Source organism: Pholcus phalangioides, unplaced genomic scaffold, assembly GCF_987345545.1.
Source record: "Pholcus phalangioides strain wild (caught in Gottingen) unplaced genomic scaffold, Ppha-v1.0 ptg000008l_1, whole genome shotgun sequence".
Lineage (NCBI taxonomy): Eukaryota > Metazoa > Arthropoda > Arachnida > Araneae > Pholcidae > Pholcus > Pholcus phalangioides.
In genome coordinates, this window is record NW_028301601.1 from 23473576 (window position 1) to 23499857 (window position 26282).

The following is a 26282-nucleotide window of genomic DNA, read 5'->3' on the forward strand; positions in this document are numbered from 1 at the left end:
AATGAAATAAAAAAATGGTCACACGTGCCATGTTCGTTAAATTAAGAGAAGATGGCGTATATTGATCCACACACACATCCCTTTAAAATGTATTTATTTTACAGTTTTTAAGCTCGATATTCTTATGTGTGTTAGACAATCAAGTAATGGATGTTTACAGGAAAAAAAAGTATATGGCCAAAGCTGGAAATTATCCATTTTGCAAAAGTTTGTTGTTTTTAGCTGCATGAAGTAAAGTATTGCTCCATCCATAATAAAGATTTAGTGATAACAAAGACAAGAAGAATTACTTGAGTTTGAAGGATATGAATGAACTCATTCACTTGTAAACGTATAATGAAATATACCTTTAAATAGCAAATAAAATATCTTGGAAGGTTTTCTTACTCATAGTACACTTGCGGTGCAGAGGACCACCCAAAAAAAAAGAGGCGCATTGCACCATATTTTACGCTACTTACTGCCTCTGTGCAGTATGCCCACCCATTCGTTAAAATTGTTTATGATTCCAATAACGGAAACTTGTATCAGGTAAGCTGTTGACAAGGACTACTATGTAGTGGGGAGAGTTGGGTAATGCCGAACATTTAAGAGAAATGTCTAATTACTCAATTATTTGCAATAGTTCATGAAAAAAATTTACTATAGGTAGATACCCTGTTTCATTACCTAACTAAAAAACCACAAAACATTTGATTTTATAGAGTTAAAGTTTTCATAGAATTTTGTTTTTTGTAAGAGCTTACGCTGTTCTTACCGCACGGAGTCAATTAAGTAAGGAATGTAGTTTCCGTTACGCAGTTCTTCATGAAATTAATTAATTTAATTACTTAAATGGCATAATCTACCCTGGAATCAATTGTTCCTGTGAAAATATACAACTAAGGTGAATATAAAGCTAGTAGTTATTTTTAATCGATATATGAATGCCTTTCATGTTCTAAAAATTTAAGTAACATTTGCATCTATGTTCTTAAAAAATAGCAAAAGCAACATCAACAGCAGAGTTGAAACTCACTTACAACACAACGCTGCCAACAAAAATCACAAATAAAGTTTTCTGCAATCTCTACACCACTGCACTCTGATTGCATCCATCGAACATAGTGTTCGGAATTATCCCAAACGACACCTCGTGGCAATTTCTCAATCTAACCTGAAAATGTGCACACAGAAACCAAACTTTCTTACACTACTCTAAACGCGAACGTATTTTACTTATCTCTTATCGAAAAAAAATGTAAAGTGCAACACTTTTTCCCTGCATATCTTAAAAAATAGTTCAAACATTTATTGCGTTCTCATATGATGAATTGAAAATTATGTGACTAATAACTTTTAAATAGAAATATACATGGAAATTTTCTTGGCATTCAGAATCATTTTTATTCTTCCTATATACCTACCAATACATAAATCAAGTTCATTTAACCGTCATAGAACTAAGGTTCAAAAATTCAAATGGAAAGCTAATATTTTTAAAACTTAGTTTTCTTCTCATATATACAGGGTGATTATAAAAAAACTATCCCGACATATGGGCCCCTAACTATCATACCATTCACAGAAACTGAATGAAATTTTGGCATAAGGTATTTTGATGTATGCGCTCAAGAATGATATGGAAAACAACAGTGTCACTCTAACGGTTACAGTGAGAAAATTTCGAAAATATCAAATGGCAACACCAAGTTTTTTGTATTGGAATGTGATCTCCATACTGAAAAACACTAAATAGCGTTCGAACGGCAACTGTAGCATGAAAATCACCGGCGGTAGATAGGCTAAAAGTGAGGACAACCAATAAGGACAGAGAAGCAGCATGAAATAAAGCATTTTATTGTGTTTCACAAATTTTCCACATGACCTTGGAGGACTAATCAGGCTGAACATTAATGCTCTGGTGCACGGCAAGGTCCTTTTTCCTTGCCTAGCTCCGGGGATTTTCGTGCTACAGGTGCCATTCCAACGCTATTTAGGGTTTTTCACAATGGAGATCGCATTCCAATACAAAAAACTTGGTGTTGCCATTTGATATTTTCGAAATTTTCTCACTGTAACCGTAACTGTTAGAGTGACACTGTTGTTTTCCATATCATTCTTGAGCGCATACATCAAAATACCTTATGCCAAAATTTCATTCAGTTTCTGTGAATGGTATGATAGTTAGGGGCCCATATGTCGGGATAGTTATTTTATAATCACCCCGTATATATATATATACGCATATCAAAGGTCTCTGTATATAGTTGAGCTCCAACCTTCGATAATTTACATCTCTCGCGTGTAATTTTCATTTCAATTCATTTCATGAGACGATTTTCAATGATACTGTGGTCGAAACCGGTTTATGCGCGCCTCGGCTTCGCGTCGCGTGGCGAGTTTGGACTTGTTTTAAAGAGTGCTGCTATCGATAAGCAATGTATCTGCGTGAAAACGAAGCTGGACCAAAACTCACATGAAATTCGTTTCAAATTTAAGATATGTCTAAAGAATTTAATTTTGGAGTGGTATTTATATTTTGGCAGGATATAGGAGATGGAAGCGATTAATCCGTTATCGACACTAGTCTTTTTCTGCCTTTCGCTAGCATCATTGGCGGATTCCATTCCAATTATAGATGCGACTTCGAATGAAACCATTGGTAAATATTGTTCTCTCTTATTCAAAAAAATATCATACGTGGTTAAAACATGTATTCCGTGTTTTTGCCAAAGGAAATATAACTAATATGTACTCGATGACACTTTTAATACAAATTTATGAATGTGGATTTCTGGAAGATAGTGATCATAATATAATGCATGTATATATATCTTTCTACCATATATGTGTTCATCAAAGTATGTTACGATGGACTCGGATGCTTTGATACTGGCCCTCCATTTTACGATGCTTCAAAACGTCCGAAAAGTTTGCCACCCGTCGACCCTTCTGAAGCGGACACTAAATTCAAGTTGTTTACACCTGGTCGGAAAGACAAAAATTACGATCTCGAACCCAATGAGGATTCGGTCCGAGAATCAGGATTCGATGAAAAATTGCCCTTGAAAATCCTTATATTCGGTTACAAAAGTTCTCTTACGGGAATTGACGCTTTTTCGGTGAGTCTCACCGTGTGATATCATTTTCAATGGATTCATGCGACATACAAATCGTTTAAAAATGCAGTTATGAAGTTCCTAATTTGCATTGCTTCGAATTAATTTAACTACAAAAACATGTCCTTTACAATTGTCAATTTAGCGCATGAAAGACGCTCTTCTCGAACGCGGAAAGTACAACGTCATAATCGTGGACTGGTCAAAGAGCAATCATGGAGAGTATCCTCAAGCAGTTGCTAATACAAGGTTGATTGGTGCCCAAGTGAGCCAGCTCATCAAGTTTCTGCAGGTGAGGTAATCTAACTAATCAATTAACTGAAGAAAGATGAGTTTTACTATAAAAAATTTTATATATAGCAAAGTCTGTGCCAGTTATTTATTTTATTAATTTAATTTATTAATATTAATTTAGGATTCACGTAACGTCAGCGCAAGTCAAGTGCACGTCATCGGCCATAGCCTCGGTGCTCAGATTGCGGGATATGTTGGGAAGCGTATCAAGAACCTTCAAAGAATAACAGGTAAACTCTTGGAATGCAAAAAAAAAAAAAATTCTTGCAAATAAATGGAGTACAAATTACAGTATTAAATTTTCAATTTAATGTCCGGGCTTATCGCAGTTCAAATAAGAAGCTTTTACGCGGGCGAGATATCTTTATTCTGTTTTGTACGTAAAACAAGCAAGTTTAATTTTCTACGCTGACCCTGTATGCTGAAACTTATGGTGAAAAATAAATCACGCTCTGACAAGTAATTTATATAAAAAGCATTGAAATATTCATCGAGATATTTTCAATTTGGGTTTGGTTCAGAAACTGCAAAAATTGAAATTAAATTCACACTTTAGAAAAATGTAATTGTCATAAACGTGACTGAAAAATAGCACAATTTCGGGGAATCATTGCAGTTTTATGATTTGAAATACAGTCGGCGAGATTTAAACGGGTAACCGATATAAACGGATATCCCATATATAATATATATTTTTAAGCAGGGTATCACAGTTTATAACACAGGTAAAAATAGGTAAAATATATAGACGCGTGAAGTTGCAAATTTTAAGGATTACACAACCGTACGTTATATCCACGGTTTATGTTATATACGGGTTATGTTATAAGAATACTCGCCTGTATATGCAACTTTTTGGAAATTCGGAAAAAGCACTTGAAAAATATGCTTAAATTGGGAGAACATAGAGATTACTACAATATTAGATTTCATCTGTAAAAAGTACTTCATGAGTTAGTAGTGTTTATAAGTACTTCTCTCTCTTCCCTTATTTTTAATTTTTTTTTGTGAATAAGTGCGAAATTTCTGATTTCAAAACTTTGCTTTTTGCGAAATTTCGAAAAAGTTTTGGCGAAAACTTTACGTAGATAGATAGATAGATAGAACCGCTCACAGCCCCGGACTGATGCAAAGCACCTTACTTCCGTTACCTCAAAAGAGGCAGAGTTGTGTCGGAAAAGTTAGCAAAGATTTATAGTGGTGGCTCCCCTTGCCCGCAAGTTTCGAATTACTCGCGTCGTTCTCCCCATGAAGACAGCCATCAACTCGATGCAACGTACAAGCCATTTGACTAAAATGGGTGACTGAATCCAATGACTAGGGAGAAAAATTGCACGTGCGCCCAGTGGCACATAAGGGCCAGAGACCGCAGCCTGGGATTTCAAAAGAAGGGTGGAAAAGACTTGTGGACAAGAAAGAAGAAAAAGAAGCTGGCATGTTGAAGTGGGAGAGATTTGAGAATGGTCTAAATACACAATGCATACAAATTACATATATACAGCGCCTCGACTGTGACGGGAAACGAAGAAACAAAGCCTCCGTCCACAGCGCTGAACAGTGTGTTCTGCTCGCTCTTCCCCTTATAGAACATACCCCCTATACACAACCCCCCTATATACAACACAGAATACACACATAGCCCGCACTGCGACGGGAACAATCAAACAGAGCCTCCGTTGTCAGTGCTGGGCATTCACATTTGAATTACATGCATACATTATTTACTTTACAAAAATTTCCCTTTTTTATACTATTGGGAATGCACATAAACATTACTATGAAGGTAGTATTGGGTACAAATATCACCCTGAGCTCATACAAATAAAGGTATACAAGGTTATAAAATTACTATCATACTATAAAAGTGCGGCGGGAACAATCAAACACAGCCTCCGTTCACAGTGCTGGGTGGCAGCGATCACATTTGAATTTCCCATACATATACATAATATATTTATATAATATACACTATTTACATAATATAAATTTCCATTTTTATATAATTGTTGATACACATAAACATTACTATGCACGACACACATATATTGGAAAAAATGCCATAATGAGCTCATACAAATATTCAAGGTTACTAAACCACCATTATACTATGAAATTGTATATACAAAAACATTCATAATTTATACAGGGTGTATTACTAAAATATTATAGTTTAGCAGCGTATATAAGTGCGCCCCTCTATGTTGAATCTGCATCTGTTTCAGATTCTACTTCCGAATCATTAGTGGATTGTTCCCTGCTTTCAGTTATTATCAAAATAGTTTCTTTATTATTCATCAAATAGCCCAAGACTTGTTGTAGTTTTCTCGTTGCAGATCTTTGCAAAATAATTTTCCGTTTCCACAAGATCTCTCTTCCGCTCGGCGGCGCCTCCAAATGGTATCCCTTTGTGTACTCACACTGTGTCACATAGTGTATCGCGCTTCCCGGATGGCCGCATCTACACGTGCTGGTCTGGCTGATTTTGAACCTTTGCATGTATTAACCGAATGGACCGTGTTCTGTGAGGAACATTATTATTTCTCTCGGCATGACTTCTTTCATTTTACCCACTTTTGGTATAACGTCGAAGACCTTTCTTCCAGTTGTGCATATTTGCCAATGGTGTTGCCATTTCTCCGACGCTTCTTTCGAGAGCAGATTTTTAATATAGGATGCCGGCAATTTCATTAGGTGGTTTTCAAGTTGATGTTTTGTATCCTCTTTCGCGAATTTATCCGCCATTTCATTCCCCTCAATGCCTACATGAGCTTTTACCCACCGTATTGTAATCTTCCTGTTGTCCATCAGTATTTTTCTAATGTCATGCACTAGGCTATGAGGGGATTCTACGTCTCGTATTGCCTGTATACATGACATGCTGTCTGTGTTTATAGTTGATTTCTCTGCAAACTGTTTTACATAACTGACCGCCATCCAGATTGCGTATAACTCTGCTTGAAATACAGTGTTGTTATTTAGCAATCGGCAGTTCCATTTGTCTGTTACTTCACCCATGTATATACTGACGTAGGCGGCCCCCTACACCGTCCACGGTCTTTGAACCGTCTGTGAAAATAATTCGATTTGTTGATTCTTCTGCATCTGTGGTCAAGACCTGTGTCGGCAAAATATCTTTCACCGGGTGATACGTCCATGGTGGATGTTTATGCTCTACATCTGTAGGAAGATATGTTACATTGCTTATTTTAATCTCACGCTTTAGCCTTAAATTTGCTTTCTGTACTTCGTTGTCCAAAAGTATATGTAGAGGAGGATTGTTAGTTAATACTTGTAACGCACTGTTTGGTGTTGTGGAATAGGCTCCAGTGATGAATAGCAGGAATTTTCTTTGAAGAGAGTCTACTTTTGTTCTTAGTTGTTGTTTGGGATCACCGAACCATGCGATAACACCATATGCTATAATGCGGATGGCGACAACTTTATAAAGCGTATTTCTAATTTTCGTATTAATGCCCCATGCAGGACCAGCCATTCTTTTAAAATTTTGTAAGCATTTCTGTGTTTTCGTGATCAGATAATTCACATGTTTGAACCATGTCAGGTTTCTATCAAACATTATTCCTAAATATCTGATGTTCATATTGTGTCTTATTGGATTGTTTCGCAGTCTAATGGTTGGTCTTCCCTTTTTGTGAGAAATCCACAAGTAATTTGATTTGGAAAATTCGATCTCTAAATTATTTGTCGTGAGCCAAGTATCCAATAATACCATTGCTGCTTTTGCGTGCTCAGTGACCTTGCGGATTGTAGAATCACCAATTACCATAGCAATATCATCGCATACACTTGAATTTTTATATTTTCAGGCCAGTTTTTTGTGAGTAAGTCATTTATGACAAGGTTCCACAGCATCGGCCCACTACAGGAACCTTGAGGGCACCCTTTCGTTTGAACTATAGTGGCCTCGCCCTCATCTGTAAAAAGGGATATATGTCTTTCTCTGATTGCATCAATCATTGTTCTTCTCACATTGTCCGGCATTGAGATGTTGAGAAGTTGTTTTACTATTGTTTTATGTGAAATGTTATTGAAGGCTCCCTTAATATCTACTGATATTAGGGCAACATCTTGTTTTTGGCTCTTAAATGTTTGTATGCTGTCATGAATCTTTGAGAGTGCTGTCTCAGTCGAGAATCCTCTTCTAAATCCATGCTGTTTATCACTGATCCACTTCGTTTTCTCGATGTAGTAGTTGATCCTTTGGGTCAGCAACTTTTCGAGAATTTTGCCCACTGTGTTTAGAAGAACTATTGGACGGTATGAGTTGATATTGTTCGGATCTTTTCCTGGTTTTAGAAATAGTATCAGTTGCCCTTTCTTGAATGTTGTAGGGAAAATATTGAAGCTGAGGCATTTATTGAATAGAGTCAGTAAAAAGAATTTGTGGAAAGCATGTATACTTTTAATCAATGCGTTTGTTATTCCATCAAATACAAATACAAATACAAATACAAATACAACGCCACAACAGGCAAATTGCCCAACGAGGTGGCTGACTTAAGAACATCATGGATCCCCGAGCCCCTACCTACTACTGCTACACCACACATGCACCCCCCCCCCCGCGGAACCCCCCAACGAACCCCCAACGAATCGGTACATGCGGGAATGTGCGTGTACGTGTAGTGCAACCTGACGTAAAGTTTGTTTTATGTGTAATGCTTGTTATGTGTAGTGCTGTCATCTGCCCCCAGTTTTACTAACTATGAGTGAAGTGTTATGGTTGGATGATTTACCGTTGTAGGACTGTTGCTCTCTGTGGCGAGACTTTTTAACGGGGAGATCGGCTCGCATTTGCGCCTTGAAGTTGGGAACCACAGAAAACCAACTTCAGCCGACCACCACTGTGGGGTTCGAACCCGGATCCTCGCATCACGAGTCCGGCACTATAACCACTCGACCACCACAGCGGCCACCACATCAGGACCGGGAGCTTTTTTCACATTTAGTTTATCAATTATTCTATTAATTTCTTGAAGGTGGATCGTTTCTAGTATCAGTATTCTGTGTATTTCTTGACTGCCTTACAGTATTTTCGTTTCCCCCATTATTTTGGGGGAAAATTTCTTCTAAAATGTTTTGGGCAGCTTGCAAAGATGTTGTTGGATGATCAGGATCCACGAGGAACGTTTGTGGAGGAAATGAACTTGTATTTGTGACAGTCTTGTACGCTTTCCCAAAAGGCTCCGTCGCTTTTTCACAAAACTTCATCCAGCCTTCTTTTTTTGCACTGTTGACTTTCTTTTTGTATAATGCAATTTCTTTTCGATATAATTGCTTTAACCTTATTTGATTGTCCGGATCCTTTTCTCTTTCACACCTCCTCTTTAGTGCTCTCAGACGTTTCCTTTCTAAAACTTTACGTATCTCTGATAATCACTTTTGACAAAGTAACTATTTTATTTATTTATTTTTTTTGTCGCCAAGATTCAGTGTCATTATTCGGGGATCAGCAAATCATCAATACTGCATAGAGAGGGGGTCTCTATGCAGCTAAAACCAGCTCCACCACCTACAGATGCTCTATCTCTAGGAGGTGCTGCTTCAACGCATACCTCACAGGACACTTGTGGGCGGCAGATATCTTTGGTAATATGTGTGTCTATGGCTTAGTGATCAGCGGGACTCGTGAAAATGTCGAGTGTGCCCGCACTGTCAAAACCAGTTGTTCTTAACCTATGGGTCACGACCTAAACTTGATTCACAGTAGTCGTACAAATCCACTTCCACTCTTCTTATACATGCACTTATTGCGTCACTGGTTTCACTAATTTTGAAGAACAAAGAGTCCCCGTGGGTCACGAAGAGCTAATTCTGTTGTTGATTTTGGGTTGCGGCTGAAAAAGGTTATAGGAAGCCCTGGTCTAAAACGGCGGAGCCTCCCGGTCTTGGCTGTATTGAGGATTTTCTGATCCCCGAAACCTGACATAATTTTTTAATTCTGCCACTCAGATGAAAAGTTGCTTTTGTCACCGAAAATCACCACATATTCAGAACGTGTCCGGAAAATTCACCGCCAAACAATTCACCGGCATCAGTTCGACATGAGTGAATGAATGGTCCAGTGAGCAAGTGAACGAGTGAGTGAATGAATGAGTGAGACTGGCCTGTCACTAGAGCTAGCTCGCTTTCACTCACTCATTCTCTCTCTCTCTCTCTCTCTCACCAGGTCGCTCAGTCAATCACCAGGTAGCTAATTTTATTACTCACTCACGCTTTAGGTCGCTCAGTTACTCACTTTGTCATTCACTTGGTCACTTATTCTGTCATCAGCTCAGTAGGTTATGCACTTTGTTATACACTATATCACCTGGTCGCTTACTCACTCTCAAAGCCGCTGGAAAGTTCAGCTTTGCTCACTCTCTAACTACGTCGCTTACTCTATTACTCACTAACTCTGTTGCTCACTGACTTTGCCGCTCACTCTTTTACACGCACTCAATCACCAGGTCGTTCACTTACTGACTAGGTCACACACTCACTCAGCAGGTCACTTACTCTAATTCTCTCAGGCTACCACTACTTTGCCGCTCATTAACTCCGGTCATATATCGACATACGGCAATTTCCAACCAGGGGTGTTAGGTGAAAAATGAAGGTGCCATCTGTCGGGGATCGCCCCAGAACCTCGGAAAGTAAAAAGCTTGTTTCTGATGGTCTTTGCCCAGATTTGAACCCGTGGACCTTGACGGTAGCTTCATAGTGGAAGACGAGCATCTTACCACTGTGTCAATCGGTCTCTCAGTCTACCACCGGGTCGCCCACCATGACACTCACTCACTAGGTTGTCCACTCACTTACTCTATTTCTAGGTCGCTCGCTCACTCACTAAATACTGCATCATTTACTGACTCCCTCGGTCATTCCTCCCTCACTTATTGGCTCACTGACTCATGTCGAACTGTTGTCGGTGTATTTGCCGTCGATAAATAATTGGTCGGTGAATTTTCCGTAAACATCTATGGAAAACTGTCCCATAGTTTTCCGAACTTTTTGCTCCATCACCCACTTCTTCAAAATTTTTTCTTCTCATCTCCCCCCCCCCCCGACTGAAGCCAACCCATAGGATCCCATACTAAACCAATAGTTTCCACCGCCCCCCTCTCCCCGGAACCATTCCATCATCCCCGAGGAGCGATATTGCCCACTTTAGCAAACACCGAAATATCCATAAATTATCTACGGGACATTTCACTTCTCATCCGCTATTGAATTGGTACCTTAAAATTATTCATTTTGCAAAATTAATCAGTTACGAAATATTGCCCAACTAATTTGTTTCCACCTTGAATTTTGTCTATTTACATAAACAACGCCTGAAAAAATTACGATATTTTTACAAACCTTCACGTGATTCGAAAACCTTTCGTAAGCGAAAACATATATGTTTCTACGGTCAGATTCTCCTTGGACACTCCATTCCCAATCCTCCGTTGTCCAAGGAATGGATGTCCATCCTGTATTATAGAATCGTAACTTCAACTCGTTAAAAAAACGACTATATTCTAAATCTGGTGAATGGAGCGGAAATTTGGCAACTTTTCTGCGAATGTGATTTCAAAATTTGCATTAAAAAAGCCAAGCACTTACTTCGAGACTAAGATGGCGAAAGCTGTGTGGAGCGATAACTTGCGTAAAATTTATATACAGGGTGTCCTATAAGTGCTAGCACGGCCTTTATCTCCTCAACCGTCCATCGTAGACGTATGATTCCAGTTTGAAACATGATAAAAACGCGTTCAAAAATTACCCTGTACCAGTTTTGGGAGTGAAAATACAGAGTGTAACAAAATTAAAAATATCTACATATTTAAACGGCCCCCTTGTCCTCTGATTTCCAATTAGAAAGTTGTTGCCATATATCTCTCAATGCCAACAAAAATTCGCTAAGATATTTGAATTCGAAAATCAGGGGAACGTTATGAAAGAATAGAAAAAAATAAAACTAATAGAGACACACACACACAACACTCATCCCCTCTCATTTATGCTGCCCTTTCCCAACTTTTCTGCAATTTTTGAATTCGAATATCGCACTTGAAAACTTTCAAGGCAATAACTTTCTAATTGAAAGTTTGAGGACAGGGGGGACCGTTTAAAAATTTACATTTCTCATTTTGTTACTCTTTGTATTTTCACTCTATTTTTCCGTTTACGACAGATGGTTGATGAGATAACGGACACATTAGAACTTACAGGACACCCTGTATATTACCTTAACGTCTCTTGCATCTATTACTCAGGGTTGGATCCTGCAGGTCCTTATTACACTGGTACTGCGAGTGTCGTGCATTTGGAAGCTAAAGACGCCGATTTCGTCGATGTCATACATACAAATATGGCGGACAATGAAGACGAAGGTATCGTGTAACACTTGTAGAGTATTTTCTATAATGGAAAGATATATGTTACAATAAATGGGATAAATCGGTTATCAAAGATAATTTACCTGTTATTACGCATACTTAACAGTCGTCTTGGTAAGTTTCCCAAATTTATCTGATTTAACGGTGAATATGCATAATACCCAATCGCCTTCAGTAAATTTGATAAATACTAGAAAAATATCACTTTTACCGGAGATTATGCATAATAACCAAAAGTCGTTGGAAGATTTGATAAATACTTGGAATTCATAGCCTTTATCTGTGATTATCAGTCAATCATATATATTGCTGTCCCGTCCCTTGAGGCATACAGCGGTTTATCGGTGATTATGCATAATGCCTTCGTTCAAATGGTGAATTTGTTAGATACCAAAAGAGAAATTCCAAATGAGTATAGTATGTGCGATGAATATTGTCGGACCCCGGTATAATGATAACAAATTTCACGACCGTACCCCGATATAATGATATAATACATGTATGAATATAGTATGAATATGTATGAATATAGAATGTATGAAATATCATATAGTACGATTTATCATGACGAGATACTTGGGAATTATGCATAATCACAGATAGAAGTGATAATTTTTTTTAATATTTATGGAATTCACCAACGACGCTTGGGTACTATGCATAATCGCCAATAAAAGTGATTAATTTATTTAGAAATTTTATATTAGAAATTTATTAAGCTTACCATAATGAGCAGCGATTACGCATAATAACCAAATTTATCGCATTTATCGTAACATATACGCACATTGCTTTATCAGAAGAATCGGAAAAAGATACTTTATTCTAAAGCAAAGTCTTGAGATTTATCAAATTCTATCGAGTAATTGGAAGGAAGTAATAACCCTGATATATTTGGTGATCAGGATATGGGACAACGGACATCGTGGGAGACTTGGATTTCTACCCGAACGGAGGGCGTCGCCAACCAGCCTGCCATATTGCAGAAGCAGTCCTGCCGATCGATACAGGTAACGAGCCAAACTAAGATGTAGAGCAATTCATAATATAAATACAGATATTTTCACAACAATACCTCAGAAATCATTCTGATAGTTTTGTTCTTCCTTCTATTTCTATTTCAGAAACTGTCGTTGAACGATCGTGTGATCACGACATTGCGAGAAACTACTTCCTCGCTTCGATCAAGGACGTGAGCGACTGCGAATTCGTCGGAACCGAATGTCCGAGTTACGACGATTACCAGAAGGGCGCCTGCGAATCAAACCGGAGAGCTACCATGGGCTACGATTCCACTCCAATACCTGGTCTGCCCGCGGGATCCAAATTCTACTTGGATACGTCCGCCGAATATCTATCGGTTATCCCAACAGGGTGATAATACGCAGTGATTGATTTTCGATAATCGAATTCTTTTGGATTTTCGAAGCTATCGATAATTCGTCCATCAATTTCATTGAGATTTCCCCCCTCTCATTTGCGTAAATGAAAAAAATTATAGTTTTTTCCAAAGCTTGTACGTGGATGTAATGCCTAGAGAATAAAATATTTTATGAAAATTTCAATAAAAATCCATTATAACGACAGCATAACAATCACGAGGGAAAATTGTCGTTGTCTTTCTCGTTAGTCCCGGAACTTAAAACTAGTTTTTCCCAGGAGGACGATGAGTCCGCTAGTACATTTCTTGTCTCCCAATTCACATCTGTGTAAAATTGTGACGTTAGTATCAACGCTACAGCCAATCGCTGTTGCTTTGTATTCAACGATTTCCGAGACATCTCTTGAAGCGGCAAATCCTTTCTTGTTCAAAGATGGACGACGAGAGGCCACTCTCCTGCATAAAACTCCTACGAAAAGACTAAAAAGAATGTTGAAGCAGTAAGGAGGAATGTTCAAGAGGCGCATGTGCAGGACCGGGGACACCCTACTTCACATCTCTCAGAGAGATAAAAGTAGTAGTAATAGTTATTTGGACCATGCGAGCTTCTCATACAGCTTTAATGCTTTTAATTTTTTTTTTTTTTTCGAATACAATACCATATTTTCTGATGCTGAAGCACGCGGATATAAATATCACGGGATATACAGTATAAGTCAGCTATAAAGAGTGCAGCTTTCTTATAACAAGAATCTTGCCGTAACGAGTAATTTGAAAGTGATTGTCAAGTCTCTAACATTAGAGATACCAAAAAACATTCGGTTATCGTGAGTTGAAAATCAGGAAGCCATTCGGCATAATGTCAAAAGAATTCTAAAAATGCCAGTTTTTCCTTCTCCCTGTCACTTTTGAAGAATTCAGCATTATGATTCTTATCATGCCACACGTTCCTCGTAAAAATTACTCTGAGGTAGTTCTAACGAAGAAAGGACAGAAAAAATCTTATTCTTTTAACCCTTTCTTCCTGTATTTGGGCTTCCCTACTATACACATGGGTTACGTGATGATTTTATTCCATAGACTGAGACCAGAAATTGCATTTTGAATCCGTTTCTTAATGACTGGAAAACCTTCCGATTTGTGGGAAAATGTTGACGAGTGAGCAATGAAAATTAACATTGACAAAATAATTGGGACTAAGAGATAAAGATTCAATTACCAGGTCTTTCAGAATTGACCAAAAAAAACAATGGAGACCAAAGAACAATTTCATGACATAAGTTATCAATTCTATGCATAAGTTAATATTAGAACGAAATGATCTGAAAGACGTTTTAGTGCACATGTTACAGTACAGTAAATGTGATGAATCGGTTATTATGGATACTTACCAATCATCTTGGTAAGTTTGATTAATTTATCTTTTTTTGTCGGTGAATATGCAGACTGCCCAAGTGTCGTTGATAAATTTGATTAATACTTGAAAACCGGTCACACGTACACGTTAATATTAATTTGATTAATACTTGAAACTTATCGCCTTTGTGATTATACAACCAATCATATATACTGCTGTCCCGCCCCTACGCCTTTGTGATATGTATTATTGATTGATGTATAATAACCCAAGTATAACTGGTTAATCGAGAAATATGAAAAAGAAAATTCAAATGAGTGTAGTATGTGTGATGAATATAGTCGGACCAGATATTATGATAACAAATTTTACGGGGTACTCCGGTATAATGATACAATACATGTATGAATTACTATGTATAGTTTATCGTGTTTACCAACGACGTGATACTTGGATATTATGCCTAATAGTCGATAAAAGTGATAATTGTTTTAGTACTTATTAAATTTACCACCGACACTAGGTACTATGCATAATCGCCGGTAAAAGTGATTAATATAGGGAAATTTATCAAATTTACCAACAAGTTCCTGGGTACCACGCAAAATCACCAGTAAAAGTGATAAATGCACAGGAAAATTTATCAAACTTACCAGAATGCTCGGCGATTATGCATAATAGCCGTTTATTATGTATAATAACCGCATTTATTACATTTACCGTAACAAATATAAAGCAGCAATTTCCTACTCAAGGCCCCGCCCGTATCAGGTATATATTCTAGAACCCTTGGGTCCCGCCGTGCATGTACGGTCACTTCCAATCAGTGATGGTAACTCGTGGGAAATTTCCCATATTCGTGGGTAAAATTGGCCAAAATTTTTCTAAATGGGAAATTTCATAGCATTTGTGGGAAATTTTGAGAGTTCATCAAACAAAAGAATTTTTTCAAAAAAATAAAGAAATTAATGCAGTGCAATACTTTTCTATTGTGAAATACTTGATTACGTATTTTCCCCGCTAGATGGCAGCACATTTTTCAAAATGCATAGGGAAAAATTTAGTCAAAAGGAAAAGTTTTCTGGAAGAGGTCACCATCACTGCTTCCAGTGCACGCCAGCTGGAAGAAGTATTGAGAGATTCGTTGCCTTTGTAGTCTATAAAAAAAAATAGTGGTCTAGGGCAGTGGTTCTCAACCGGGGGCCATATGGCCCCCTTGTGGTACTGGGATACTTCAAGGGGGGCCACGGAAGAAAATGGAGAAAGGGGCCATGACAGGTGGTTTGAAGAGCTGAGAAGAAAAATTAAGGTGTGAAGAAATAAAGATTTTATATTAGTGACTAACACTTACAGTGAGAGAGAGATCCAACAAAACCACCCATAAAACCAGGGCCTTCTTTAGGGCATGGACCCACACTGGCGTCACCGCCTACATTTTGCAACAAGTTCCCTGAGATGAGGTTTTTCTCAAGTCCCCGGCTACATTTTTCAGACCCCCTTCACTATATGAAACTAATTGTATGAAAAACAAAAAAAGATGAAAACCATATTAGGCCCCGGGCTGTAGCTCTTTCAGTCCCATCTTGTGAGGGGCCTCATGCCCATAAGTGACCCCACCTTATGATGATATTTTGTATAGTACAATAAATTTTGAAAATAAGTAGGAAATATGTAGGCTGTTTATTTCCAGCTAAAGTATGGTACTACCATAGCATCACTTTGCCTGGGGGGGGGGGGGGCATGATATTGAGACGGTCCTGATAGAACTCGGACTAGCGGGGAGATCAATAAATTCTAGGCTAGTGGTCTGGAGGCCAATTTTCTTTGCAAACTTTCGTTCGGTATAAATTCACTGAAAAAGTCAATTCAATACGTATAAACTGTCTTGCTTCTAGATGAGAGTTGAAAAGTCTGGGTAAGACAGGGGAGCCACGAGAAAAAAATATCGTTCAAAGGGGGCCACGGGCAAAAAAAGCTTAAGAAACACTGGTCTAGGGCGTTCGATTCCCCGCGAGGGCAGTGGAATTTTCTCTTTTCAAAATTCATCTTCGCAACAGCCAGTTGTTAAAAACTTTCGTATGTATAGCGGAGAGTGACGACACGACATATATGCTTTCAATACTGAAACTATTGGTTACACAACCCATTACGCAATTAGTATTCAATCACAGCGCATACAAATGCACTAAAATACGTTCGACTCTTTTTTTTGTTCAATTGAATTTTATTTGCATACCATATTTAATTTAATCCATAAGCTCAGATCGATACATAGTTTTTGCTCTTCCAGAGCCTTCACAATTTCATCTACACTAGCAAGAGCTACAAATATATTCGGCCCTATCTTCTAAGTTCGGTATAACGTTCCCCCCCCCCCTCGGGACCGAATAAATATGACTTCATCAGCGTTAACATAATAACGAATACATTTTTTTTACAAATTGTACTAGCAGGACCAAAAAAAAAAGAAAACTGACGTTATAGGTGGGATGACATTAAACGTAGTCAACGTTATACTGAAGTCTTACTGTATAATGGATATCCACGTGCCCTATCACGTTGCCTAAACATAATCCGAATATGCCGATCGGCTTCGAATCGCACGATTCACACAGTCGTCAAAATGCATCAGAACATCAGAATATATATATAAGCTTTTTTTTTTTTTTTCACACACAACGATTGCAATATTGATGCAGATGGTGGAGGTCTGGCATATACGGCGTACATTTTCAAAAAATTTTTACGAAATTGTCGGTTCATGCCGTTATCGGTTCATTGCAGCTGCTTCGAAAGTAAGGATCTAGGCCATTAACGCGGTCATATAACCCCATTTCTGTTTGGATTTGCTGAATTCAATTCTCTATATATTTCACAATTTCAGTCATCTCTTCGCTTGACATCTAATCAGCGCGGAAGAACCAAGTATGTAAACTCTTATTATCATTGTTGCAAGCACTTACTTGTTTAAAACGTAATGATCATGCCAATCTTATTGATGAGAGCTCAATGAGGATAATGATTAATGAATATTTTCTATATGAAAAATATACAAAAACGGAAATTTTTGTTGTTTGAACCAAGAATTCTTCGCAATGCCGTTGTGGCAATTGATTGATTATAAAGAAAGTATACAAATATTTTCAAAAACTATTATAAAATAAATGGATTTTATGAAATTCCATAGAGCTTAAAAATAAAATAAATTCAGTAAAAACAGTTTTAAAAGTCACGGATTTTCCTTTGAGTGATTGCATTTGCGATCTAGTATTTGTAAATATAAAAATGATTTGTTTTACATCGGATTTTAGGATCATTTGTCCATTTTTGTCGCACTACGGCCATTTTCTGCACACGAGCACTAATTAAACCGGGACCTGCAATTTATTGCCGATTCGGGTTTTAGGAAATGGCCAATGTTTCGTAAAAAATTTGCCACACACACACCCTTTTAAAATTTATTTATTTTACAGTTTTTAAGCTCGATATTTTTATGTGTGTTAGACAGTCAAGTAATAGATGTTTACAAGAAAAAAAGTACATTGTCAAAGCAGGAAATTATCCATTTTGCAAAAGTTTGTTGTTTTTAGCTGCATGAAGTAAAGTATTGCTCCATCGATAATTAATATTTCTTGATGACAAAGACAGGAAGAATGCAAGAATTACTTGAAGTTGAAGGATATGATATTCATTTTTACTTGTAAACGTATGATGAAATATACCTATAAATAGCAAATGAAATATCGTTGAAGGTGAATCTTACTCATAGTAAACTTGCGGTATAGAGGACCATCTAAAAAAAAGAGGTATATTGGACCATATGTTACGCTACTTACTGCCTCTGTGCAGTATGCCCACCCATTCGTTAAAATTTTTTGATTCCAATAACCGAAACTTGTATCAGACAAGCCGTTGATAAGGACGTACAGTTGTCGCGCGCCGTGATAAACACGATCATATTAAGTTTAAATATATCGACATTGCTCAAAAACGTACTCAAGAGAATAGTTGTGCCGCATAAAGTTTATTCTTAAATTTCATATATTATATAATTATGTATCAACATCAATATCTCACTCACCCTCAAAGACAAAATATATAAAAAGAAAATATTAATCACTCACCAGACACCACCTGTATCGATGGCCTTTTACGCCATTCACCGAGGTATTCCATCCCTCTTTGACGGCACCTCACGTATTAGTTTCCGTCATGGTCCCGTTTCACGCACTAAGCGCATTTTAGCGCTTTAAGAAATTAAAGACACATCTTCACAAAAGGATCCGAAGTGCCTAGCACTTCAACGCTAAGGACTACACCCTCATCGAACTCACGAGAACGAGCGTGTGTGTTCTTTGCTAGAAACCTTGGTGAGCTCTGTCTAATTGTCTATCTCAACAGGCAAAATCAGAATTCTTTTAGTTTCAGTTACTTTGTTCGGATGAACAACTAATGGGATTGGCTAATAAGGTGCTTTTGCACTCATCACATATTAAGAAACCAAAGAATGAAAAGGAGGTGGTGTTAGGAGAAGGTGTTTTGGATTTCAACTGGTAAAATCCAGATTGTGGCATAGCAATGATTCATAAGATGAAACGTCGCATCTTTTCTAATGCCAGAGACATTTTGAAAAACAAGTATCTTCAATATCTATGTACATCTCTCTCACGTGTAATTTTCATTTTAATTCATTTAATGAGACGATTTTCGACGATTCTGAGGTCGAAACCGGTTAATGCGCGCCTCGGTTTCGCGTCCCGTGGCGAGTTTGGACCTGTTTTAAAGTGTGCTGCTACCGATAAACAATGTAAATCTGTCTGAAAACGAAGCTGTACGAAAACTCATGAATTTCATTTCAACATTAATGTATTTCTAAAGAATTTAATTTTGGAGTGGTATTTATATTTTGGCAGGATATAGGAGATGGAAGCGATTAATCCGTTATCGACACTAGTCTTTTTCTGCCTTTCGCTAGCATCATTGGCGGATTCCATTCCAATTATAGATGCGACTTCGAATGAAACCATTGGTAAATATTGTTCTCTCTTATTCAAAAAAATATCATACGTGGTTAAAACATGTATTCCGTGTTTTTGCCAAAGGAAATATAACTAATATGTACTCGATGACACTTTTAATACAAATTTATGAATGTGGATTTCTGGAAGATAGTGATCATAATATAATGCATGTATATATATCTTTCTACCATATATGTGTTCATCAAAGTATGTTACGATGGACTCGGATGCTTTGATACTGGCCCTCCATTTTACGATGCTTCAAAACGTCCGAAAAGTTTGCCACCCGTCGACCCTTCTGAAGCGGACACTAAATTCAAGTTGTTTACACCTGGTCGGAAAGACAAAAATTACGATCTCGAACCCAATGAGGATTCGGTCCGAGAATCAGGATTCGATGAAAAATTGCCCTTGAAAATCCTTATATTCGGTTACAAAAGTTCTCTTACGGGAATTGACGCTTTTTCGGTGAGTCTCACCGTGTGATATCATTTTCAATGGATTCATGCGACATACAAATCGTTTAAAAATGCAGTTATGAAGTTCCTAATTTGCATTGCTTCGAATTAATTTAACTACAAAAACATGTCCTTTACAATTGTCAATTTAGCGCATGAAAGACGCTCTTCTCGAACGCGGAAAGTACAACGTCATAATCGTGGACTGGTCAAAGAGCAATCATGGAGAGTATCCTCAAGCAGTTGCTAATACAAGGTTGATTGGTGCCCAAGTGAGCCAGCTCATCAAGTTTCTGCAGGTGAGGCAATCTAACTAATCAATTAACTGAAGAAGAAAGATGAGTTTTGCTAGGAAAAAATTTTATACGTAGCAAAGTCTGTGCCAATTATTTATTTTATTAATTTAATTTATTAATATTAATTTAGGATTCACGTAACGTCAATGTCAGTCAAGTGCACATCATCGGCCATAGCCTCGGTGCTCATATTGCGGGATATGTTGGGAAGCGTATCAAGAATCTTCAAAGAATAACAGGTATAACTCTTGAACACTCTGGAAATGCAAAAAAAAAGTTTTCTCTAATAAACGGAGTACAAAGCTTACGGCATTGAAATCTTAATTTAATGTCCTAGCTTATCGCAGTCCAAATAAGAAACTTTCATGCAGGCGAGATATCTCGTATTATGTTTTGTACGCATAACATACAAGCTTGATTTCTTATGAAGACCCTGTGTCTGCTGAAACTTATGGTGAAAAATAAATCATGTTCTGAGAAGTCATTTATGTAAAAGCATTGAAATATTCATCGAGATATTTTCAGTTTGGGTTCGTTCTATAAACTGCAAAAATACAAATTAAATTCACACTTTATAAGAGAAATATGTAACTGTCATAACGCGACTGAGAAATAAAATAATTCCGTGGAATTATTGCAGTTTTTCTAATTTGAAATACAGTCGGCGCCACTTTATCTGGTAACCGGATAACCCATATATACTATATATTTTCGAGCAGGGTATGTTATAACACAGGTAAAAATAGGTAAAATATATAGACGTGAAGGGGCCAAGTTTTAAGGATTGCACAACCGTCTGTTATACCCACGGTTCTACGGTTTATGTTATATCCGGGGTAATGTTATAAGTGTACTCGAATGTATATGAAGCGTTTTGGAATTTCGGTAAAAGAATGCTATAAAAAGCATTTGAAAAATATGCTTAAATTGGGAGAAAGTAGAGATTACTACTATAAAAAAAGTACTTCATGAGTTAGTAGTTTATAAGTACTTCTTTTCTTATTTTTAATTTTTTTTGCGAATAAATGCGAAATTTCTAATTTCAAAATTTTGTTTTTTGCGAAATTTCGAAAATTTTTTGGCGAAAAATTTACGTATCTCACTTTTGACCAGGTAATTTGTTTTTTCTTTTTTTGGATCCAAGATTCAATGTCATTATTCAGGGATCAGCAAATCCTCAATACTGCATAGACGAGGGGATATTCAACGCATAGCTCACAGGACACTGAGCGGAAGAGCTTGGTGACCAGCGGGACTCATGAAAATGTCGAGTGTGCCAGCACTGTCAAAACCAGTTGTTCTTAACCTATGGGTCACGACCTAAACTTGATTCACAGCGGCTTTTTATATGAGTCGTGCGAATCCACTTCCAGTCCTCTTATAAATGCACTTATTGAGGCACTGGTTACACTAGTTTTGAAGAACAAAGACATCCATGGGTTACGAAGCTAATCCTGTTGTTGATTTTGGGTTGCGGCTGAAAAAGGTTTAGAAGCCCTGGTCTAAACCTGAAGCCTCCCGGTCCAGGCTGTATTGAGGATTTTCTGATACCCGAAATAATTTTTTAATTCTGCCACTCAGATGAGAAGTTGCTTTTGTCACTGAAAATCACCACTTATCCAGAAACTCAGGATCTATCCATCACGTGTCCGGAAAATTCATCGCCAAACAATTCATCGGCACCAGTTCGACATGAGTGAATGAATGGTCCAGTGAGCAAGTGAACGAGTGAGTGAATAAATGAGCGAAAAACTTGGCCTGTCACTAGAGCTAGCTCGCTTTCACTCACTCATTCACCAGGTCACTCAGTCAATCACCAGGTAGCTCATTCTATTACTCACTCACTCTTTAGGTCGCTCACTTACTCACTTTGTCATTCACTTGGTCACTTATTCTGTCATCGGATTGGATTGGATTGGATTGGATTTTGAATTTATTGGCGCAAGGACCAATTTGGTCAAACTGCGCCAAAGCAAGACATAAAAATAAGAAAGATGTCCTTTTGTCATGTCAAAAAACTAAAACATAAAAAGGAACATGAAACGTAAAACAATGACATAAATCGTAAAAACTATAATTTGTCATATAAACCAATGGCTTTGATGAATTTAAAAATGCGAGATGCATCGCTATTGTCATTTAAAATGTCATGAAGTGAAAGATGACTATGACCAAAAGCGGTCCTAAAATCATGACGATGATGTGAACAAGTAAAAGCATGAACAATGGTCTATTCTGTCATCAACTCAGTAGGTTATACACTTTGATATACACTATATCACCTGGTCGCTTACTCTGTCACTCACTCTCAAAGCCGCTTGGAAGTTAATGCAGCTTTGCTCACTCTGTAACTACGTCGCTTACTCTCTTACTCACTAACTCTGTTGCTCCCAACAACTTTCGATTAGAAAGTTGTTGTCCTGGACATGGGGACCGTATAAAAATTTGCATTTTTCATTTTGTTACACTCTGTATTTTCACTCTATTTTTCCGTTTACGTCAGATGGTTGATGAGATAAAGGACACATTAGAACTCACAGGACACCCTGTATATTACCTTAACGTCTCTTGCGTCTATTACTCAGGGTTGGATCCTGCAGGTTTTTATTACACTGGTACTGCGAGTGTCGTACATTTGGAAGCTAAAGACGCCGATTTCGTCGATGTCATGCATACAAATATGGCGGACAATGAAGAACAAGGTATCGTGTTACACTAGTAAAGTATTTCTATAATGGCAAAATATATGTTACGGTAAATGGGATAAATCGGTTATCAAAGATAATCTACCTGTTATTACGCATACTTAACAGTCGTCTATCTTGGTAAGTTTCCCAAATTTATCTATTTTAATGGTGATTATGCATAATACCCAATCGCCTCTAGTAAATTTGATAAATACCAGAAAAATATCACTTTTACCAGAAATTATGCACAATAACCAAAATTCGTAGGTAAATTTGATGAATACTTGGAATTCATCGCCTTTATCTGTGATTATGCATAATGCCTTCGTTCAAATGGTGAATTTGTTAGATACCAAAAGAGAAATTCCAAATGATTCTAGTATGTGCGATGAATATTGTCGGACCCCGGTATAATGATAACAAATGCCACGATTGTATCCCGATATAATGATATAATAAATGTATGAATAGTATATCATATAGTGCGATTTATCATGTTTACCCATGACGAGATACGAGGGTATTATGCATAATCGCAGATAATAGTGATAATTTTTTTCAATATTTATGGAATTTACCAACGACGCTTGGGTACTATGCATAATCGGCAATAAAAGTGATTAATTCGGGGAAATTTATCACGCTTACCAAACTGACCAGCGATCACGCATAATAACCAAATTTATCACATTTATTGTAACATATACGCACATTGCTTTATCAGAAGAAACGGAAAAAATATACTTTATTCTAGAGTAAAGTCTTGGGATTTATTAAATTTAATCAACTAATTGGAAGGAAATAATAACCGTGTTATATTTGGTGTTATATCAGGATTTGGGACAACGGACATCGTGGGAGACTTGGATTTCTACCCGAACGGAGGGCGTCGCCAACCAGCCTGCCATATTGCAGAAGCAGTCCTGCCGACCGATTCAGGTAACGAGCCAAACTAAGATGTAGATAAATACAGATATTTTCACAAGAATACCTCAGAAATCATTCTGATAGTTTTATTCTTCCTTATATTTCTATTTCAGAAACTGTCGTTGAACGAGCGTGTGATCACGACATTTCGGAAAACTACTTCCTCGTTTCGATTAAGGACGTGAGCGACTGCCAATTCGTCGGAACCGAATGTCCGAGTTACGACGATTACCAGAAGGGCGCCTGCGAATCAAACCGGAGAGCTACCATGGGCTACGATTCCACTCCAATACCTGGTCTGCCCGCGGGATCCAAATTCTACTTGGATACGTCCACCGAATATCTATCGGTTATCCCAACAAGGTGATAATACGCAGTGATTGATTTTCGACAATCGAATTCTTTTGGATTTTCGAAGCTATCAATAATTCATACATCAATGTCATTGAGATTTTCCCCAATTTTTCTCCCCTCATTTGCATAAATGGGAAAAATGTAGTTTTTTTTTTTTTTGCAAAGCTTGTACGTGGATATAACGACTAGAGAATAAAATATTTTATGAAAATTACAATAAAAATTCATTATAACGACAGCATCACAATCACGAGGGAAAATTGTCGTTGTAACGAACATCTCGTTATAAGAAAAATTTTTTGCTCTGTCAGGGAATAAAATTGTAGGAAATTGCTGCTTTATATTTGCTACGGTGAATGTAATAAATGCGGTTATTATACATAATAATCTATTGTTATGCATAATCGTCGAGCATTCTAGTAAGTTTGATAAATTTCCTTATACATTTAGCACTTTTACTGGTGATTATGCATGGGTACCCAGGTGTTGTTGGTAAATTTGATAGATATCCCTAAATTAATCACTTTTTCCGGCGATTATGCATATTACACTAGTGTCGGTGGTAAATTTAATAAGTACTAAACGAAATTACACACTTTTATCAACCATTGTGCGTAATACCTAAGCGTCGCGTCGTTGGTAAACTTGATAAATCATAGTATATGATATACTATGCATGATAATTCATACATGTATTGTATCATTTTACCGGGGTACCCCGTAAAATTTGCTATCATTATATCTGGGTCCGACTATATTCCTCACACGCACTACACTGATTTTTTCATATTTCTCGATTAACCAGGTTATTATACATAATCACAAAGGCGATAAGTTTCAAGTATTAATCGAATTAATATTAATGTGTACGTGTGACCGGTTTTCAAGTGTTAATCAAATTTATCAACGACACTTGGGTAGTCTGCAAATTCGCCGACAAAAAGTGATAAATTAATCAAACTTACCAAGACGATTGGTAAGTATGCATTATAACCCATTAATCACATTTACTGTTAACATATGCACTAAAACGTCTTTCAGATCATTTCGTTCTAATATTAACTTATGCATAGAACTCAAGTCATGAAATTGTGCTTTGGTCAATTCTCAAAGACATGGTTATTGAATGTTTATCTCTTAGTAGTTGTTGAAATTACGGAAAAATCACAATGGCGGGAAATGAAGCATTACTGCAAATTGCAGTGGATTAAAATGAATTCCACAAAAAAAAAAACCTTCACCAAGACAAATGTGGGAGATTAATGTTCTCATTTATAGTTGTAATTATCATAACATAATTTATGAGTTGAAAAATAATTTCAATCTTTGACTTCAATAAAGAATAAAAACTCAAATAGACTTCGTGTAAAATACGGGAAAAACCGGGACACTTTTGCCAAAAAGTCGGGACGTCCAAAAATACATAAAATACCGGGACTGTCCCGGGAAATACGGGACGTATGGTCACCCTATTCAAAAGTGACAGAGGAGGAAAAACTGGCAGTTTTAGAATTCTTTTGACATTATGCCGAATGGCTTCCTGATTTTCAACTCACGATGACCGAATGTTTTTGGTATCTTTTGACAAACATATCCAGAAGTTTGATACATTTTTACTGATACAATATTAGTACAATATTAGTACAATATTAGATACAATATTTAACGAACTATTTGTTCGTTAATTAAGAAACAAATATATTTTTTCACTTCTCCGAAATCGGAATCTCCGAAAAGTCGTACAAACGATAATTCGAAAGTTTTCGTCGGCCGTTACATATTCGACTTAGGGGCCGTTCAAGTATTACGTAAGCGAATTTTTAGCCATTTTTGACCCCCTCCCCTGTCGGCAAAATTTCGTCATCAGATCTGCCCTTCTGAATCCTAATGCATATTGGTGGGATCGGAGACGTAACAGGGGGAGGGGGCATATGGGGGAGGGGGCTCGTGCTCCCCCCCCCCCTCCCATGATCAAAAATTTATTTTTTTAAATTTGAAATTTCGGAAGACAACACCTTT

At 37.3% G+C, this 26282-nt stretch overlaps 2 protein-coding genes across 4 annotated transcripts in view; both read left to right on the forward strand.

Moving 5' to 3' along the window:
* Positions 1-13370, forward strand: part of LOC149084041 (pancreatic lipase-related protein 2-like) — a 35234-nt gene extending 21864 nt beyond the window's left edge. For 2 of the 3 annotated variants that reach the window (XM_089234382.1, XM_089234384.1), the window contains exons 3-9: positions 2529-2644; positions 2845-3104; positions 3247-3393; positions 3517-3625; positions 11660-11776; positions 12688-12792; positions 12907-13357. In XM_089234382.1, coding sequence (XP_089090508.1) covers positions 2539-2644; positions 2845-3104; positions 3247-3393; positions 3517-3625; positions 11660-11776; positions 12688-12792; positions 12907-13160 — 1098 coding nt within the window. In that variant the 5' untranslated portion in view covers positions 2529-2538 and the 3' untranslated portion in view covers positions 13161-13357. Of the gene's footprint in view, positions 1-2528; positions 2645-2844; positions 3105-3246; positions 3394-3516; positions 3626-11659; positions 11777-12687; positions 12793-12906 lie in introns of all 3 variants that reach the window. The other variant, XM_089234383.1, reaches the window with a different exon arrangement.
* A 4009-nt stretch (positions 13371-17379) lies between these two features.
* LOC149084042 (pancreatic triacylglycerol lipase-like) lies at positions 17380-24502 on the forward strand. The gene is made up of 8 exons (XM_089234385.1): positions 17380-17445; positions 19434-19549; positions 19750-20009; positions 20152-20298; positions 20426-20534; positions 22881-22997; positions 23817-23921; positions 24023-24502. The coding sequence occupies exons 2-8, from the start codon at positions 19444-19446 to the stop codon at positions 24274-24276; spliced, it is 1098 nt and encodes a 365-aa protein (XP_089090511.1). The 5' UTR covers positions 17380-17445; positions 19434-19443; the 3' UTR covers positions 24277-24502.
* Positions 24503-26282: the final 1780 nt, after the last annotated feature.

Excerpts from the sequence above, each read along its gene's own strand:
- LOC149084042 (XM_089234385.1), top strand. The coding sequence starts at position 19,444 with ATGGAAGCGATTAATCCGTTATCGACACTAGTCTTTTTCTGCCTTTCG. Across the intron at positions 20,299-20,425 it reads AGCTCATCAAGTTTCTGCAG|GATTCACGTAACGTCAATGT; the intron begins GTGAGGCAATCT and ends ATATTAATTTAG. Across the intron at positions 23,922-24,022 it reads AGTCCTGCCGACCGATTCAG|AAACTGTCGTTGAACGAGCG; the intron begins GTAACGAGCCAA and ends TTTCTATTTCAG.